The 18392-nt window shown below is 44.3% G+C and overlaps 1 protein-coding gene across 1 annotated transcript in view; it reads left to right on the forward strand.

The window, feature by feature from the left end:
- The first annotated feature begins 522 nt into the window (after positions 1 to 522).
- The window catches only part of SUGP1 (SURP and G-patch domain containing 1), a 120933-nt gene continuing 103063 nt past the window's right edge, over positions 523 to 18392 (forward strand). The window contains exons 1-2 of the mRNA XM_085639720.1: positions 523 to 724; positions 5458 to 5653. Of these exons, the coding sequence (XP_085495846.1) occupies positions 538 to 724; positions 5458 to 5653 (383 nt within the window). The 5' untranslated portion in view covers positions 523 to 537. The remainder of the gene's footprint in view (positions 725 to 5457; positions 5654 to 18392) is intronic.

Genomic DNA, 18392 nt, shown 5'->3' on the forward strand with positions numbered 1-18392 from the left:
CGCTCCACGTTCCATGTTCTATGGAACGTGAAGTCAGCAAGAGACGCCACAAATGGAAGGAGACAGTGATCAGTAAGCATAGCATAGCAATGCATTACAATACACTCCTGCCCTATTGTTTCGCAGCGTCTCGTTACAATAATATTGACATGAAGTCTGGCCTATCTGTGAGAGCGACGAGCGTTAGCAGGCTTTCTACGTCAGTGCGCTTTTCGTGCAGGCAGCCATCTTGAAAACATTTATTTCAACGCAGCTGTAGTTTAACCAATCATAAATTCTTAATCCTATAGATAACAAAAACGTTCGACTATTACTAGTGAAATAACACATACCAAGTATAAGTTTTTTATATCAAAAGAGTCTTTTATTCTTTCAACTTTTCAAACATTTTTATAGTATTATATTTACATTGAAATGTAGCATTGATGCAAGTTATTTAGTTGATTGTTAATATCTGCTCTTTTGCGGTTGCAGTGCCCACCTACGCCCCGTTGTCCCGTTTCTCCTATCACACTGAAACTCTATGTGTTTTTCAAGATGGCGGCAGCAGTCACAAAATGGGTGGTGACGCCGTTTCCCAGCATGCCCCACTCCCAGGACCGGAAGCGCTCGGGCCCGGAGGTGCCTGGGAGGTGGATGGAGTACTTCGAAGATATCATCGGAAACAAGGGTAGCACGGCCAGCCGCGTCGGGGGAGAGAAAGACCTTGACCTACAGCTAAAAGGTGTGGTTGTAGAACAGAGAGACGGGCCGCAGTGAGGTGCCGGGACCTGGGCTGATTATAGTTTAATAACAGGGATAGGAGCTACTGCAATCCTGACAAGTTTGAAAGAAATGTCACCATGTAAGAGGGATGGGACTTTGTGGCGAGAACTGCCAACGGGCTCTTCTTCTCCTTCCTGCAACAGCGTCCCTCAAACCCTAAAATAACTGTTAGCAAAACCAATTGGTTGCGCCTTTGGGGCCTAAATGGTACTAGCCCTTGTACATCATCCCTGATGCCGTGCATCATAAAAAACTTAAAACAAGCAATCTTGTAGGTACATTCATTAAGCATGTCGTGCCTATAAAATGATATCTCCTTTTGTGACAGATATGACTTGCGCTGGTACGCAATTCTTTTTTTTAAATATTGCAAGTGGGTGGGTGTTGGAATCACTGGGCGGGATGAGGGGAGCTATGCGGAGGGTGTTGGGAGTGAGGAAACAAACGAGGGAGAGAGCTTTACCGGAAGCTGGTGCGAGAAGTGCACAGGTAAAAGACAATGTGAAGTGAGAAGCATGCAAGTCAAGTACGTCTTGGAGAAGGAAGAAAGAAAAACACATGCAGAGAACCCAAGTGGAACGGGGCTGGAGGTAGAGAGTGAATGTGGGAGACAGCTGTAAAACACCCACTCTCGTGGAGTGCTTAAAAAGTAGCACCTGAACAGTGAGATTTGAAGGGACACATGCTTGAGGGGAGGGACAAATGCATGAAAAGGAAGAAAACCCCCCTATACATGGGATTGCAAATAAAGACAGCAATGGGTGGGCTCCAGCCCACTTACCTGACAATGCGTCTCACAATGAACAGCGCACGTGCTGTTTAATATATCAGCCCTAAAAAAAAAACTTGCAGTGTCTGCTGCTGATGTCCTGGGGTGATTATAAAATTTGTGATGGAAAACATAGCGAAGGCACCCCCCACCTGGTCGCCCCACCCGGATCCCACAAACTTAGACCACACCAATTAAACGTTATGGTAGAAATTAGGCCGCAGTTTATTAGGCAGTTTAAAATTACAAGCGATCTTTCAACATGCATTACTTCAATTTATTTGGAAGCCTGTGACCTCTGTACCATAGCCAGAAGCACTATGCCCTACATCCACATGCACATCCAAATCCGGGATTTGAATAGTTACCCTGCCTTGGATACCCTACTACCTTGTGTAACTCCAAATGCCTATGTTGAACTTTGCATTTATTCTGTTGACAGAGTTTTTTCCACATACACATGGTTGACGTAGGTCAACAGACACTGTACAGCTGTATAATAATACTGATACCCTTGAACACGCTAATCAGCATTTTGATTATGTATAATTTCATATTCCCAGATCCTCCCAAGAACCTTTGCTCACTGTTGGAATCATCCAATTTACTTACGCTGTTTTCTCAGCTCCACTCGCTGTTTTCTCAGCACTACTCGTGTTTCCACTCCAACGTTTATTGTACCCTCACAGTTTCCTTGATTTAACTGTGTTTACCTCATTTTACTTGTGTAACTCATGTTATTTACTCCACTTTATTTATGTTGTTTGTACCCTCTTAGTTTCATCAAACTTTATTGACCTCACTTTACTTTTGGAACTACAAGTCTGTCTTCTTTGTAGTTCCGATTCTACCCGCACTTCTATTTTATCACGTGTTCGTATATCGCATGATCACGATCCATTACACTCATCGGAGCGTCTTTGACATGATTCTCCCGGTTTCACGAGAATCTGTACACCATCATTACTAACCGTAAGTTTGATCTTTTGTCACTTGGTAATCGTTTGAAATCCGCACAGCTTCCTTTAATACTCACGCTGTATGCACGTAATTCCCCTTCTTGTCACTCGTATTTCTCAGCCAACACCATTGTTCAAACCTCCCTCTCTTCGTCTAGTTTATACTTTTACCCACGCCATTGGTAAACCTAAACACACGGTTATATTCTTTTGTCCTGACATGTTAAGAAAGTGGATTTTTCAAATCACCTCGATATACAGTGAGTTACTGGGGCTTTAACCGTGTTCACCCACCATTAATGACGAATGCACCAATTAACACTGTTTTAAACATGATTGCTTTCGTTATAACTGTCACTTACTTCACAACGAAACCGTTTGAGCACATCTCTGTTTTCAATCTAGCTCTTTAATTTCATGTACTCACATTGACCTATACTGAATCCTATACCTTATCCTTTTAGAGCATCGCCCCTGAAGAAGGGCTTAAAAAGCCCGAAATGCATTGGGCAGTTGGACAAATGATGCATTGAATAAGAATGAATACAATTCTTTGACTCTATCATGTTGGAATAACGGTTTAATAAACCTGAATTTATGCTTGAATCAACCTCGATTTATCTGAGTTTAATTCTATAAAAGAGATCGCATCTCTGAGACTGAGTGCAATACGAAGGACATTTTCCTATTTAGGAACGTGCTTGCTGTTTCTACATTCAGTGCCGGCCATCATTTACTTCCACTGTGGGCAAGCATCTGCTTTCAACCCCTCACCGGGTGCCCTTTCACTTCCGGTGCAATCACACGTTTCGTTCCGGGTAAGTGTCTGCTTCCAACCCGACCGGGTGACCTTTCACTTCCGGTACCACCATGCCTTTCCTTCCGGGTAAGCGTCTGCTTCCAACCCGACCGGGTGACCTTACACTTCCCGGCCATCACACCTCCCAACTTCTTCCGGGCCACAGGCTCTGCCCTCGCCTATTTAATTCCGGTTCAATCCCCAAGCCCATTGCGGTAGCCTGCCAGTACCCCCTGGGTCCTGATTGTTACCCGTTTGTGGCCTGTTCCCATTCGGCAAATGCTAAGTTTAAGTAGGAACACTATCCTCTGCTTGTAACACACCCTCCTGTAAGTCTCCTCTGCCCCTGCGACTGACTTTTCCCAAGTGTACCCCGCTCTCAACTTTTCCTTTCTCAGAGGGTGGGTGGGACTTCTCTGTAACATTCCCAAGAGAAAGAGGGTGTTGCTACCCGCGCTTGTTTTTAAATACCCCACCACCCCCAGCCAAATTCCTTGCTTAAATTTATGGCTGGGCTGAACCCAGTGTCCTAATCTCCTGCCCAGCAAGTTCCCTGCCTACGCTCCCCTCTACCCCACCCTTTCCAGCCCGGGTTCTGCTCCCGGGGGTGGCCTCCACTAAGGCCCCCGGTCCAGCCACAGGGGCCGAACCAAGGGGCATTGGCTGTGAGGAGGCTCTACATATGGGCTCGAAACGCTCTTTGTGCCAGTGTTTCAAGCTTCATTTGGGGCTTGTGCTGTGATTCTAATTGCTTTCCTCCTCCTGATGAGGGACCAAGGTTTATTAGACCAGTAGCATGTTAGGAGCGTTTGATTGGAATTGTATAAGGTTTGTCATGAGGGTCATATGGGAATTATTTTAATGTTGTATGTGAATGACTAGAGTGGTGCAGCGATCTGGTCTTGGGTTGTAGTATTTTTTAGTGTTATGTTGAGGACATAAGTAATACATCCATGCTTGAGGGGAAGGACTAATGCGTAAAGCAAAAGTAAAGCACGCACGTTCTAGTGAATAAGAAGCAAGCAAATGAGAATGGCTGTAAAACTAACTAGTCGTAAGCAGTGGGTGGGCTGGGATCCCACTGAAAAGTAATGCCTCACAACAGCGCATGTGCTGTCCAGTAGGCGAAACCAAAAAATCAGACTATGCATTCGCAAAAAAAGTGTGCCAGCCTCTACATATCCTCAGCGTGGGACTGTTTATTTTTTTTTTTGGGGGCTTTTGAGAAAACCAATGAGGACTTTTTTCCTATATGGTATATTAATAACGTATATTACGATGTAACTATGGAATTTCTGAAGATAATCTTAGGTTCATGCTTCCCTTGTTTGTTTCCTTAAATGAACCACATCAAATCTCCCTTTACATGCAAGCATGATTTAAAAAAAAAAAAAAAAAAGCCTTTAAATGTTCTGGTAGTGAAAACCTCTTTGAAGTGATGCGAACTGGCAAATCGACGGGCCACATAACCTAGTGCCCCTAATTCCTGTGTATCTGGTTTGGCCACTTATGGTGCAACGTGAGTCTGCACTCCTTTTCCTTGTTAGGATGTAAACTCAAGCAGTTGGTGGGTGTTAACATGAGACAGCCAATCACTGATTCCTTGAGGTGTTTACCTTTATAAGAGTTGGTTGATCATCCTTGCCATAAGCCTTTATTAGATCGATTGAGAAGAGAGAGATGAGAACGAGCACTTGGCCAACATCCCCAAATTCAAGAGAACACGTACCGGAGGCCGACGTTTCTCTGTAAAAGCGTCCACTGGTTGGAACTCCCTCCCACGCTCCCTCAGACTGGAGCCCAACTACCTGACGTTCAGGAAAAAACTTAAAACCCTCCTGTTTCCTAAATAAACCCTTCGCCCTTATCCCCCTCAGCAGGTTTTAATCTTCACAGCGCGGGGATGCCCTCGGGTCACCAGGCGCTTTACAAGTTGCTAAAATAAATAAATAAATAAATTTATTTCCTCTGCTATAGCAGTGTTTAATGATAACTTTATTAATTTTCTCTACTGTATTGTGTACCTTTTTGTTGATTTCAACCAGGAAAGTTTGAATATTTGTTGCGGCACCCAGACTTAATAAGATGTCAGGGCAATGCTCAATAATCTTTGCCTCTGACTTTGTTAAACCTAGCTTTTATCATTCCTTTTTGTTTTTGTTCAGGAAAGAAGCTTGGAAAACCAATGCACCCTGCCAGGTGGACAAATACTTTGCCTAAGACAGTAAGGCAGCATGAGCAGTTCATCGCCAAGAAGAGGAAAGAGATTGAAGCCAAACTTCAGCAAGAAGCAAAGCAGCGGGCTCTGGCGAACCAGCAACTTCTCCTGAGTAGACAGGCGTCTGCTTCCAAGGCCGCACGGTAAGTTTCTTCTCTTCGTATTGAAGATCCTATAAGTAGTGGTTGTAACTAAATATCCGGCTTGCAGCTATTCTAGTTAGGCTATCATCTTGTTTTAGACCACAGTGTCAATTAGGACAGCTTGCAGCAAGGATATACTTTTAAGGTATTATTTAGTCTTGAAGGATCTTCTGAAAATGGTCTTATGCTGACCCATCAGTAATAGTGAGGTGAGGTGGGGCATGGGGGCGTGATTTCAGGTAGAGATTTGCAGTTAACAAACAGAGAAGCACATCAGTGGAGCTGGTTCTAAGACATTTGCATCACAGTTTTAAATGGGTGTTGAATTAAGAATTGTTACATTGTAGCCATTGTAATATGGGTAAGGCAGATTAGTGGGTGTTTCTGGCTGTTTTGAAAGAAAGTGATGTGTGTGTGTGTAGAAGTGTCCCTTAAGACAGCAGTCGAAGCTCCTCACACAGCATCCATTCCGTCACGCACAAAAGGACACGGCAATGTGAAATGGCCTATGCGTTTCAGCCCTAGCCTGACAGGCCCATAGAGAATGGGGCAGAAGCCTCCACCCACACCTCATCCAAAACTTTATTTACACAAATGAGACACAACCCAGTTCCATATAGTAAATCATTCAAATTTAAACTCCCATCCACATAGGTCTATGCGGCAATCAATTCATACAGAAAAATACGCATATCCCATTTTCAAATGTTTTAATTTCTATGATTTTTCATTTATGTAAGTCAAGTCAAGAAAGAAAGAAAAGATTTGAGAGAGAGAGAGAGAGAAGGGAAATGGTAAAGTACCCTATTCCTATAAAGAGCAACATAAATCCTTCTAGTCCATCATGCTCTTTCATCATTTCTTCAATACTTTAAATTTTCCTCTCTTAATTCAAAGTGCATAAATGTTCATACCCACATTTTTAGGTCTCGTCCGGCTATCGCGTAAGCGATCGTTCAGCGAGACTTATGGAGGGGCTTCAGAAATTGCTCCCAAAGGCTTCCCAGGCGGATCGGGTGGCGGTTACGCGCACAACCACGCGCATTCCATTTGCCACCAGCTACTTCCTGCACGTGCGCTGCCTCACGCATTCAGAGAGATTTAGTAAGGGGCACAAGACCTTAGGAATGCGGTTTATGGCCAGTGCATGTGAGGCATTCAAGCGCGAAGCTGGCATCTGGCATCGGACTTGAAAGCAGCAGACTGCTTTCGCCAGCACGCGCTCAGCCTCACTTCCTGCATCCCCTCTTACAACAATTAACTTTCGTTATAACTCCCCATATGCTCGTTCCCTCCCACCCTTCCTTTGATGTCCGCTTTTCTTGTTGTTTACAAACCACGCCTCACACCGCTGCACGCCTCACACCGCTGCACTCCACACACTGCTTTTATGCAAGTTTATGCTACTGTCATTGTAAATGACAATGCCTTTTATTTGTTTTAAAACCAAAACATAAATAAAAGGCATTGTAATTTTACAATGCCAATAGCTCAGACTCTTATAAATGCGAGACCTATTGCATTGCAAATGCTTGTTTTACATTTGAATTTTAAACTCAACACAGCTAGGAGCACAGCAAAATCCCTCTCTGTTATCCTGGAGCGCCATGAAGGAGACATTCAAACATTTCTTTTTGATTACCGCCCCCAAAGTCCAGTTGTTTCCATTGATTATCAAGCAGATAGTTGATATCAATTACTGGAATAGTTGCCCTTGAGGTTTATAATGTGCATAATGAAATATCTCACTAAAGTGCAATATGCTCGGACCTTATGTATCACTTCCCACAGTACAATAATTGCATATTGCCCAATCTGAACTACATATTATGGTTTACATGAGCTGCTCTTATGGCGTTGAACTACTGCACCCAATATAGGCCAGAATTGGCCTATATAGTATAAACAAGCATTGGCCTAGCCAATAGGTCTCCTCGCCTTTGGGACCTTATAAGTAAAAAAAAAAAACTGAAGTGTAAGACTTCACGTTTACATTTACTGCATCCTAAATACGAAGTAAATGTAAACGTGAAGTCTTATACTACAGTTATTTTTTTTTTTTTTTACTTACAAGGTCCCAAAGGCGAGACCTATTGGCTAGCGTGATAAGGCATCTATTTTTTCTTCCCCGTTCAAGTCTTGGAAGATTCTAAAGGTTCTTTATTTTTGGAAAAAAGGGGATGATGGAGTAATAAGTGTTCTGTAAAAGTTTCTCGTGAACAAGATTTTTTTTTCTAGTAAATATTCCCAGTGTGATGCACCACGTGATATTTTTTCATTGGTTTTCAACTAAATGTTGTTCAAGGAAAGTAATGTTGACTTGCAGCATACTTATTCACATACACTGTATGGTTCACAAACGACTAGTGGGTTAGCTGCTCAAGAAGCTTTATCGAGGCCTTCAAAACAGGGTGCACATTCTATGTGACAATGGTCACAGGTGTTCTGCATGGTAAAACGCATGCAGAAACCAGACAGTCACTCAATGTTGTAGTACCGCAGAGATTTAAAGATTTTGTTCTTTTTTAGTGTTTTCAGAATAAGGTTCTTTTTTATAAGGGAAAAGAACATGTAATACCGTGTTTTGTAAATGAAGTAGAGTCCTTGTAGGTAATTAGTCCGGTAGCCAGTAGTATAGATTATGTAGGTGCACATTATTGGTCTCCGTTTCCCTACTTTCACTGGCCGTGCATATTCACGTATGTTATGGTTTAAATGTATTTACAATGCCAGTTCTAAACGTGCTGTGAGATGTGGCCCGTGGCTGCTGACTAGCTCTGTCTGTTCCGAATGCCACTGCTGGGAGCTGATGACGGGAGAGCTTGGGGCGGGGACGCGGCACCGTGGGCTCCTGTATTTTCTTGTAATAGACTACAAATATGATCTTCACTTGCCTTGGATGAACTTATTCACTCCCGTTACACAGATTACTTGAATATGTCCCCTTAAACAAAACCTCTTTCCAGGATATAGAAAACAATTTCCAAATGTTGTCCTAGTTGCTTAATTCTAACATGTCATATTTTACAACGCTTGCCCTCTACCCGGACAACAATCACGCCACTAGACGTGGACAATACGGAATTATGATAAATATTACTAACCATTCTATTTATAACGGACGTTGCACACTGATAGTCACCACCAGGAAAAGCCTAGAGCTCACGCACTTTCGCAATCCTGACGAAAGAAGAACCGGAAACACCGGATGCATCCTGGAAAGAGAAACTGCCCGGGGAGTTCACGTTTCGTGGAAAAGCGAGACCCTCTTATTGTAAGTCAGACGTCAGTACGAGGCGCCTCTCCTCCCATAAAAGCCAGACTAGCAGCTGCATCAACACGTTCCCTTGTAGAAAATCATGTTCTAGTACGGCTACATGGTGTTTGTTTTTGTTGCAGACGAGAGTGCGCATTCACTACCCTCTAGATGGATTTAACACGTAATAGGAAGTACTTCATATATGTAACACCGTTACCCACAATGGAACATGGCATTTAAATCCAACGGAGTATCTCGCACTCGAGAGCTGCTCCCATCCTGCCCACTCACCCTAATCAGCATACTTTTCATCATAAAGTCACGCATCCTCGAACACAAAGTATAGACCATTAGCTTTTCCTGGTATCGAAGTCGTGGGAACCAGCATTTATTTTCATCATCCAACTTGGCTCAGTGGGGAGAGAAGAGAAATACAGAAAAACAAACGTGGCCGCGAAGGAATGTCAGGAATGCTGCTGGCATCCGGCTGCGCTGCTGCTCGCTCCCGAGCTGGGAGAGAGAAGCCGGGACATGCACCTTCCTTTGGCCAATTGCGTGCTGTCTTTCTTAGAAAGACGCACGCAAAGGCCAATAGCGTGTGAGCAACAACAAAAAACACGCACGAGCGTGTGGTCAGAGTTGGAAGTGCTTACTAGAAGCCTCTCAGAGCAGCGCATGCCCGCTGGCTCAGGCAAGACCTAAAAAGCGCTGTGCAGTGAAAATTCCTACCCTTTGAAATAGTAAGGAAGTAGACAATACAGTAACTTCATGAAGCATATTAAAGTGCATTAGTGCCAGAACAAGCGGAAGGGATTATATCGTCTCTCTCACTGAAAAGTGTTAAAGCGATCATTAATTCTACAAATTAATTCTCCATCGTCCTACATTGCACAAGGCTCGTAAATAGAAAATATTGCACCAAATGTTGTATTCCAAAGTCAGTGTGGGACCGACCACCGTTGGAATTCAATAAAGTCCTGTGTGCCATATCTTTCCCACAACGGTTGATAAAGGGTAAAATGCTAAATATAACAGCTTCTTGAAATCATCAAAGTACAGTGCGCAAAAAGTAAATCATCAGAGTAAAAATAAAAAGGTGTGTGTATGTATCACACAACGGCTGTTATCACTGTGTAGTTATGGTTCAGCCATACTTTCCATTAATAAGGCATTGTATTTCGGATTTGCCTACAACTTTGTCCCCAAATTTGGCAATCATTCAGCATAACCACCTATGACCTTGCATGACAAATTTCGTACACTTCCAGGCAGCGCAAAAAAAGCAATTACAGGGGAGGGATGGCATGTGAAAACAGATGTGTTCCCTTTTTAGTGCCCCTAAGACATTTTGCTTACACCTGCATCCAAAACTACTCCTCAAATTTACTCCAGACTTGGCACGAAAGTAGAAATTCATTCGGAAAGCATCTTTTTGTTGAAGCAGTTTGAACTCTTATACATCTTGACCCTTTGACCAGCGGCCCTAAAAGTAAAAAATAAAAAAAAATAAGCATTATTATAGCCAATAGGTCTCGCCTTTGGGACCTTATAATTATTTAGTTATGCAGCACAATATCCTTGGTGCAACATCAACTGTTGCATGGCTAAACACTTATAAGGTCCCAAAGGCGAGACCTATTGGCTATGCCAATGCTTGTTATTGAGGACAAGGAGACCAGCTTGTAGCTTCTCACCCCAGCCTCACATATCAGCTGACTCCTCTCCAGACCATGCCACAAAGGAAGGAACCCACAAGTACCTCACAGGAGTTGTGCCGTGGGCTGCAACAAGTGCAGTAGAACACAATAAAACTCTGTTTTACCGTGCTTTCTTGAAGAGCACAACCACAACAGCACTTGAATGTAGCCATATAAAATCTATTGAGTAGTATATGAGAATGTACTCCTAATCGTATATTATAAGGGTACTCCAAGTCAACAATGAGTTCTGTGGCCCTAAAGAGGCACAAGGCTGCAAGTCGAGTATATGGGCAAAGAAGTCCGAGGTGACATGCAGTATACTTTCCATGTATGGTTGGAAGTATTTTATTGCTCACAATAGTTTTCAGATGTAGCCATACAGCATTCAAATCCACAGACACCATAGCACCCATCTCCATTCACCCAGGTCACGTGCTGTCATGGAGTACCAGTCAGTAGGCTACAGGGCAGGCACAGTTCCGCCATACGCTCTGCATGTAAACTCGTTATAATTGTACTTCTCTACTAGGCCAAGAGTGTACTCAACTGAGGAATGCTCTCCGGCCCCCACACGCAATAACAAACTAGCGATACCATGGAGTGTATGCCCGGCAGACACAAACATTGCCCATTCCTGCAGTGGTCGCCTGCCTTCACACAGCTGATGGGTAGAGTAGTAGAACAGAACAAAGCAGAATTCCGGAGGAACACATTCCTGCTACTTACCTCAGAGAGCTGATAAGTTTGAATACCTGTCTACTGTTCAAGGCAAAATGTAACACACACAGGTTTGAAAACACAGGGGAGACTACTGGGGTGTATTCACGCAACCCATGTTCCTTTATTGACACCTGACAGCAAGGAGTTGTTAGGCTCATCTCCTCACACTAACATTACCTCCTTCCCACCACCACCAGAATGGAATCCATAATGACCTCACAGGAACTGTGTCGAGGTCTGCATCAAATACAGTAAATGACAACCCATATACACCGGGTAAGCAAACCCACATACTATTTTGACACTTTAATTTACTGGGGCTTAAAATTGCAGTTTTAAACATTTTTTGAGGTGATCAGCCACCATAGTAAAGGTATTAACTTTGAAATAGAATAAAGTCATTGTCATCTGCATGAGTTTAATTATTTTGACTCATCCTAGAAACGCAAGAATGTTTTTTTATTTATCACAAATCTCTCCAGTGATAACAATTTGTATTTACTATATTTCAAATATCAGAAGACTTATTGATCTTGTATTCTCGTCATTCAAAAATGTACAGAATTTGGAAGTAGGCAAGCAAATACTTTTAGCATTCAAAAGGATTCTAATAGTGCACCTCCACTTTCCTTTTCCCTATCTTCCAACATGATTGCTAAAGTCCCTGCCCCAATTCCAAAGAGCCTAATTTTCAGTTAACTATTTGTTAAAAAACACTAAATTTCACATCATTACCTTGATATTCTTGAAATGAAACACACAGTTGTACACGTGTCTCCGATATGATACATCCGGGGCACTGCCTATAGCCAAGAGGTATTTTTTTCTAATAATAGTTTATCAATTTTCAGACCATGGCGAGGGCAGCTAGTTTAAGTCTGTGGTCATTTGTCAGCCTTACAGAATGGCCATACCCAGGCTACAGAACCATAGTCGAAAATCCTAAGCAGCTTTGTCCTTCAAGGACGTGCACGCCCATAACGGTACTTGTGTTGCCTGCACTGATTTCCACCGTGTGGCGGTGCGTGCTCCGTCTTGTTCTGCCTCACACGTGAAAGGCTTTCAGCCTAAACAAGCCCAAGTGTTTGTCGACGAGGCTCGTGTGATTCAGAGACCTAGGTAGCTGGTTCTCTTGTGCGTGGAGGTCAGAAACGTAAAAAACAAGCGCGTCCGCGAAAGTGAAAGCGACCATGATGCGGAACAGATGGCACCCTGCTCGCTCCCGCAAGCTGCAGGCCACCTCACGCACGAGTGAAGGTCTGGAGTGATTGCAAGAGGCCCTCTCCTAGATCAGGCGAGACCTAAAAAGGACATGAACCCCTTTGGACGAGGAACCCTTTTTGTCCCCCCCCCCCTAGTTCTCTTTTTCAAGTCTACTAAACCAAAGTCTGATCCGTGGTCCCAAGTGATCCAATTGACTGGCTGCAAGAAAAAACACAATTTCAGGAAGCCGGCACAGTCCCCATGTCGTGCAAAATAATTTAAAAGGCTTCAAACACCCCACACCCTCCTATAGTTTATAGTTAAGGCTCCCAGTTTTCTGTTTTTACTGATAATTATGGACAGAAAACAAAGTGTTTCCTGTCTGTATTTATTTTTTAAAGCAGAAAAGTGTGATCCTTGTGGGTGACTCTCCATGCTGTTTTTGTCCCGATTTCTAGGAAGACAGCTGAGTAGATAGGCAGTATGAGAAGTTAAAAATAGGTTGAGATTTCCCAAAATGCAGGTGTTTGGTAACATATATTTGTCATATAATGCTCATATTTGCCTGAAGGTGCAGTGTTTTGCGATATTTGGCTGCTTAATTTACTAAAACGCGACCGGCAGTAAAATATGAGTGCATGGTTATCAGTTAAATAAATGTGGAAATATACCATTTTATAACTCCATATGTTCGCAAAACACAAAATAAATGTGGATAAATACCAATAAGATGGGCAAAAAAATAAATATGTATAAATACAGACGGAAACGTTAAAAAAATAAATACCATAAAACCGGGAGCCCTATTTATAGTTAAAGAAAATGCATTTGCTGGTGTTCCGGACTTCAGCCTCTGGGTGCGATTTTAGATGTTTGGTGCCCTAGATACCAAAAATAGCCCAGACCCTGCCGCATTCAAAATTAGCACCCTAGCTCCACGGCTCTTTCAGGGATTTCAAGACCATTACACTATTCTAGGTTTAGAACATAGTCCAGGGACAATCCCTGCTGTGCATTATCAAAGGATGTGTGCATCAGTAGATGGTTGCAGAGCCTGGCTTGGCTCTGCATCCAACCTGGACTCTCGAATGGTCGAGCTGTGCGACGTGCTAAATGGGCCTCCAAAAAACGATACAAATTCAATTAAAACTAGCATTGGCAAGCAAAGACGAAAGATCATTCTTTTGAGTCTTTGTGTGTGTGTGTATATATATATATATATATATATCTATCTATCTTGGGTCTCGTCCACCAATGCAAGCCTGGTGCGTGATGACTGGTTCAGATCCGGTATCTAAAAAAGCCAGCGTCACAGGGTAGGACACCGAGAAAATCCCCACTCCACAAGCTTGATATTGCCACAGAATTTATTCTTGGTAACGCGTTTCAACCCAACCGGTCTTCATCGTGGCCTACTACAAAATTCATTGTGTCCAACTACTTAAAGAAACAAGTAAGTAGACATGGAAGAAAGACATGGAAAACTTACATATGTAAACAAAGAGAGTGAAAAGTGCTCTTTAAAGAAATATGACCGTACACCAAATACAAACAAAGTAAGCCGTTGAAGTGTGTTGCTTGCCACAATCTTAAAATTCATGTTACATCACAAAGTATTAGCGCTTTCAGAGGGGTCCATGAAGTAAAGTAAAAGAAGAAATTCAAGCATACCATGCCATGTAGGCAAGCTGTCAACAATATGGCATTGATTACAAGATGATTGCTCTATTATCCTCATATAGTGATAAGTGTTGCTATGCTGAAAATAGACGTCGCTACATCGTTCTGAGGCTGCCCTAAAAATTAATTAAATAACCAGTAATGTTCGTGGGTACTGACCAGATTGTTATAGGTGTTATGCCACTGTCAGGAGCATAAATGTTGCTCATGGATAATGTCAGATAGTAAGTCCGACTCAGTGGCCCAATTATAGTCTGTGTGATGTGCGTGTTGGGCTACGCTAATTGTTGCAGTGGTACAACTGTGTTCGCTGTCTTCTGCAATACAGAAATCCACATTTTCTAAAAACGTTTGCACCAGTGAATAGAAAATACACCTATCCATAGTCCAATTTACTTAGTGATGAAACCTCAATAATTACAAAGCTAATGCATCGTACTATTCCCAAAATAAGGCCATGAGGCCAACTATGCGGTAAGTGTGGTTAATGGTAGGTTTCTGGCAAAGTGCCTGCATTAGTACAGATCACCACACGTTATGTAAGGGCACACCGTATGAATCCTGGACCCTTCTCTGCATACCACACCCACTATTTCCTAGAAACTAGGTATAGTGCCTGCAAACAACCACCAATCACTTGTTACTACACCCATGTGAACAATTAATCTTAATGACATAAACAAGATCTCATCTGTCCTATTCTTTGTAGTACACTGAAACCAGTGCTGCTACTGGGAAAACTCTATATCTAGTTAAAATGAAAAAAATAGTGGTTAACCATTAAATGAAGATAACTAAAACATCCAATGATGATAAATAAGGGAATGTGCAACACTATAATGGTGGCCAAAAAGAAAAGCCTTGGAATGAACTAACCGGCAGCCAACTTAACCCTTTTTACTGACCAGGGCTATATTTCAAAGAGCCACGCCCCCACAAAGATTAATAAAGTTCACAATACTACCACATCAGCCAATGTGCACGTGTAACTCCTCATCTTCATTGAGGCCACCCAAGTATTTGCTCCCAAGCAGGATTATGTACTCTGACTCAAAAGGTCTGTTTCGTCTCCTTGTCTCCATCTCGTGTGTTCTTTAGGAGCCTGTCAATGCCCCAAAAAGATAAAAGGTCAGCATTCTGATTGTGTACTATGGCCCAATGCCTTGCAACCTGTTAATTTACATCAAGATTTTTATTCGCTCTGTAATGCTTTAGAATACTCTTTTTCATTAGACAAGTTGTACTTCCAATGTACATGTACCCACATGGGCACTATAGAGCATAAACACAATAATCACTCCCAGATGTGATGTGTTTGTTGAAGCTACGTAATTTCCCAGGTTTTACATCTGCCACATTTGTAAAAGCCTTGCTGTTCTTTCAGCCAACCCCCTCTAGTGCCAGTAGTGTCAGTGTAGCTGTTGTGAGAAAGTAGCCATTTTTGACATGGTTAGCCCCCACTTTTTGCCGGGTATTTGATGTGGTTTCAATTGTAGTGCACAGGGTCTCTGCCAACCAGGTCCCCTGTGCCAGTGCTACTTCCCTAAAAATGTTCGACAGTTGGACCTTCAGGTTCCTTTAATGCCCTAGTAAATGGCACCTGGGTACCTAGGGAATTGGGACTGAAGAGGGACCCCTCACCTAGGCCATGCAGACTGCCACTGCAGCATGCATGGCCTGGTGCAGACAAAACAAAGTCGTCATGGCTCACTGCCTTTGTGCCTTGCCAACTAGCACTGCCTAAGGTATAGCTAAGTCACCCCTCTAGCATGCCTCACAGCCTTAAGGATGGGTGCACTATACCACAGATGTGGGCAGATCTGCCTGAGCAAATATGCCCCTATAATATTTAGGTTCATCCTTGGATATTGTAAGTGCTAGGGAAGCCATACAGAGTACATGGCCTGGAAACTCAACAACTGGATTTCCCCAGCACCATGACGGCTTCTCTGAAACCTGCCACCTTTGTAATGCGACCCCCCCCCCCCCCCCACCTCTGCAGCCAGCAGCAGATAGCAGCCACCCAGTTTACATGCCCACTTTGGTAAAAAAAAAAACTAGAATTGGAGGTGTACCAACCTCTGCCAACTCTACTGCTAAGGTGAATGTGAAGAAGGCCATCTTTAGGTTGGGGGGACTCCTCCAATAAAGGCTAGGACTATACCCCCTCCCACAGGAGGGTGGCATACTTCAGTGTGTAGTCACCCTATGTAAGGTGCCCATTGGCCCTACCTGACACTACCTTAAAATGACCCTGTATATATTATTTAGGTGGCTCCCCCATCTAGGAAAGTGGGTTTCTGTTGCAGTAACCCCCCACTTTTTGCCAGACTACTGATGCACTTTTTCTTGGTGTGCCCTGGGTCCCTGCCAATCGGGTTCCCAGGGTCTCTGTTCTTTCCCCAAAACTAGCCAAATTGGTATCTCTGACCACAGGTCAGCTCCTGGTAAATGGTACCACAGGTACCCAGCCCAGGGCACTGTGAGCAGGGAAGACCTAAGGGCTGCAGCACTTATTGTGCCACCCTTAGAGGCCCTGTACCTTTACACACACACACTGCCTTTGCAGGCTGCGTGTTTTGGTGCAGAACAAAGTAAAGTGTGCCATGCCTACAACCCACTGCCCTGGCATAGATCAGTCACCCCTCTAGCTGGGTGCTCTATGCCAGTGGTGAGGGTACAGGTGCATGAGCCCTGTAACCCTACAGTGTCTGTCCATTCTTAGGCATTGTAAGTGCAGTGCTGCCATTAAGAGTATATGGTGCTGGGAGCTTGTCATTACGAGCTCCACAGCACCATAATGGCTACACTGAGAAGTTTGGTATCAAACTTCTCAGCACATTAAAGCCACACTGATGCCAGTGTGTGAATTATTGAAAAATGCACACAGAGGGCATCTCAGAGATGCCCCCTGAAAAACGACCAGCCTCTGGTGGGTTCCCTGACTAGTACACAGCCTGCCACCACGGGACATGTTTCTGGACCCCTAGGGTGGGAGCCTATGCTCCCTGAGCCCAGAAACAAAGCCTTTCCTGGGTGGAGGTGTTCACACCTCCCCGAGGCCAGGAAGAACCATCTGTGGCAGGGGAGCTTCACAGGCCTGGCAGCCTTTGTAATGGGACCGCCAGCCTTTCCTGCTATCAGGAGCCGGCCCCCTTACGGTCTCCCCTCCCTTTCGGTGGGAAGATGGACGGGAAAAATTTGCCAGCCCAGGAGGTGTGCCCACCTCTGCCAACTCCACCCCTCAGGTGGGAGAGGTGAGATGAAGCCTGCTCTCCATCTTGCAGATGGCAGGCACTCCCCAATCAGGACTAGGGATTGTGCTTACTCCCCCCACGTAGGGTGAGCACACCAAGGGTGTAGTCACCCTAAGGGCAATAGCCCATTGGCTACTGACTTTAAGACCCCTAAACATCCCCTAAATACAGTATTTAGGGGGCAGCCCTGAACCAAGAAGGCCGATCAGCCTACCTACAAGAAGAAAAGGAGGACGAAGAGCTGTGCAGAGCTAATAAGAGGACGACGCCCCTACAGGCCTGTCTCCTCTCGAACCTGCTCCTGCGAAATCCCGGCGTGTCCAGCAGCCAGCAACCTCACAAACCCCGAAGTACCTGCCTGCCTTCACTTTCCAGACTGTTTCTCCCATGAACACCGGACGTGTTTAAACTGCAGCTTCTGGTGCCAACCAGAGACCGCGAATCCAGCCCACTCTGCACCCGCCGAGCCTGGCCCGAGCTCGAGTGAAAAAACACCACGAGGAGGTCCCCCCAGCGATCCTGACCCGAGATCCGGTGACCCCTGACCTGCCTCAAGCCTCCAGACGACGCCTGAAGCCTCAATACAGAGGACCCCCCCCTACCGTGACCAAAGCGGGTAAGAAAATCCGACGTCACAAGGCACCCCTGCACCTGACGTCCCACGGCCTTTTGTGCCCAAACCAACAGTGCCTAACCAACCCAAGACATCCCAACTTACCCCTCGAAGTGGCGGTCGCACCAAGAAGATCCTCGTCCCCGAGCCTGCAATGTTTCTTTGTCCCGGAGGTTCTCTATTGAAAACAGGGCACCCGACCTCAAAACAGCACCCTGCACCCGACCGCCCTAGTGCTGCTGAGGGTGCACCGTTGGTGCTACTTTGGTCCCCAACTTGCCCTGAGCTTAACCTTAGGAGCTTTGCT

This window comes from Triturus cristatus, chromosome 12 (assembly GCF_964204655.1).
Source record: "Triturus cristatus chromosome 12, aTriCri1.1, whole genome shotgun sequence".
In the NCBI taxonomy this organism is placed as follows: domain Eukaryota; kingdom Metazoa; phylum Chordata; class Amphibia; order Caudata; family Salamandridae; genus Triturus; species Triturus cristatus.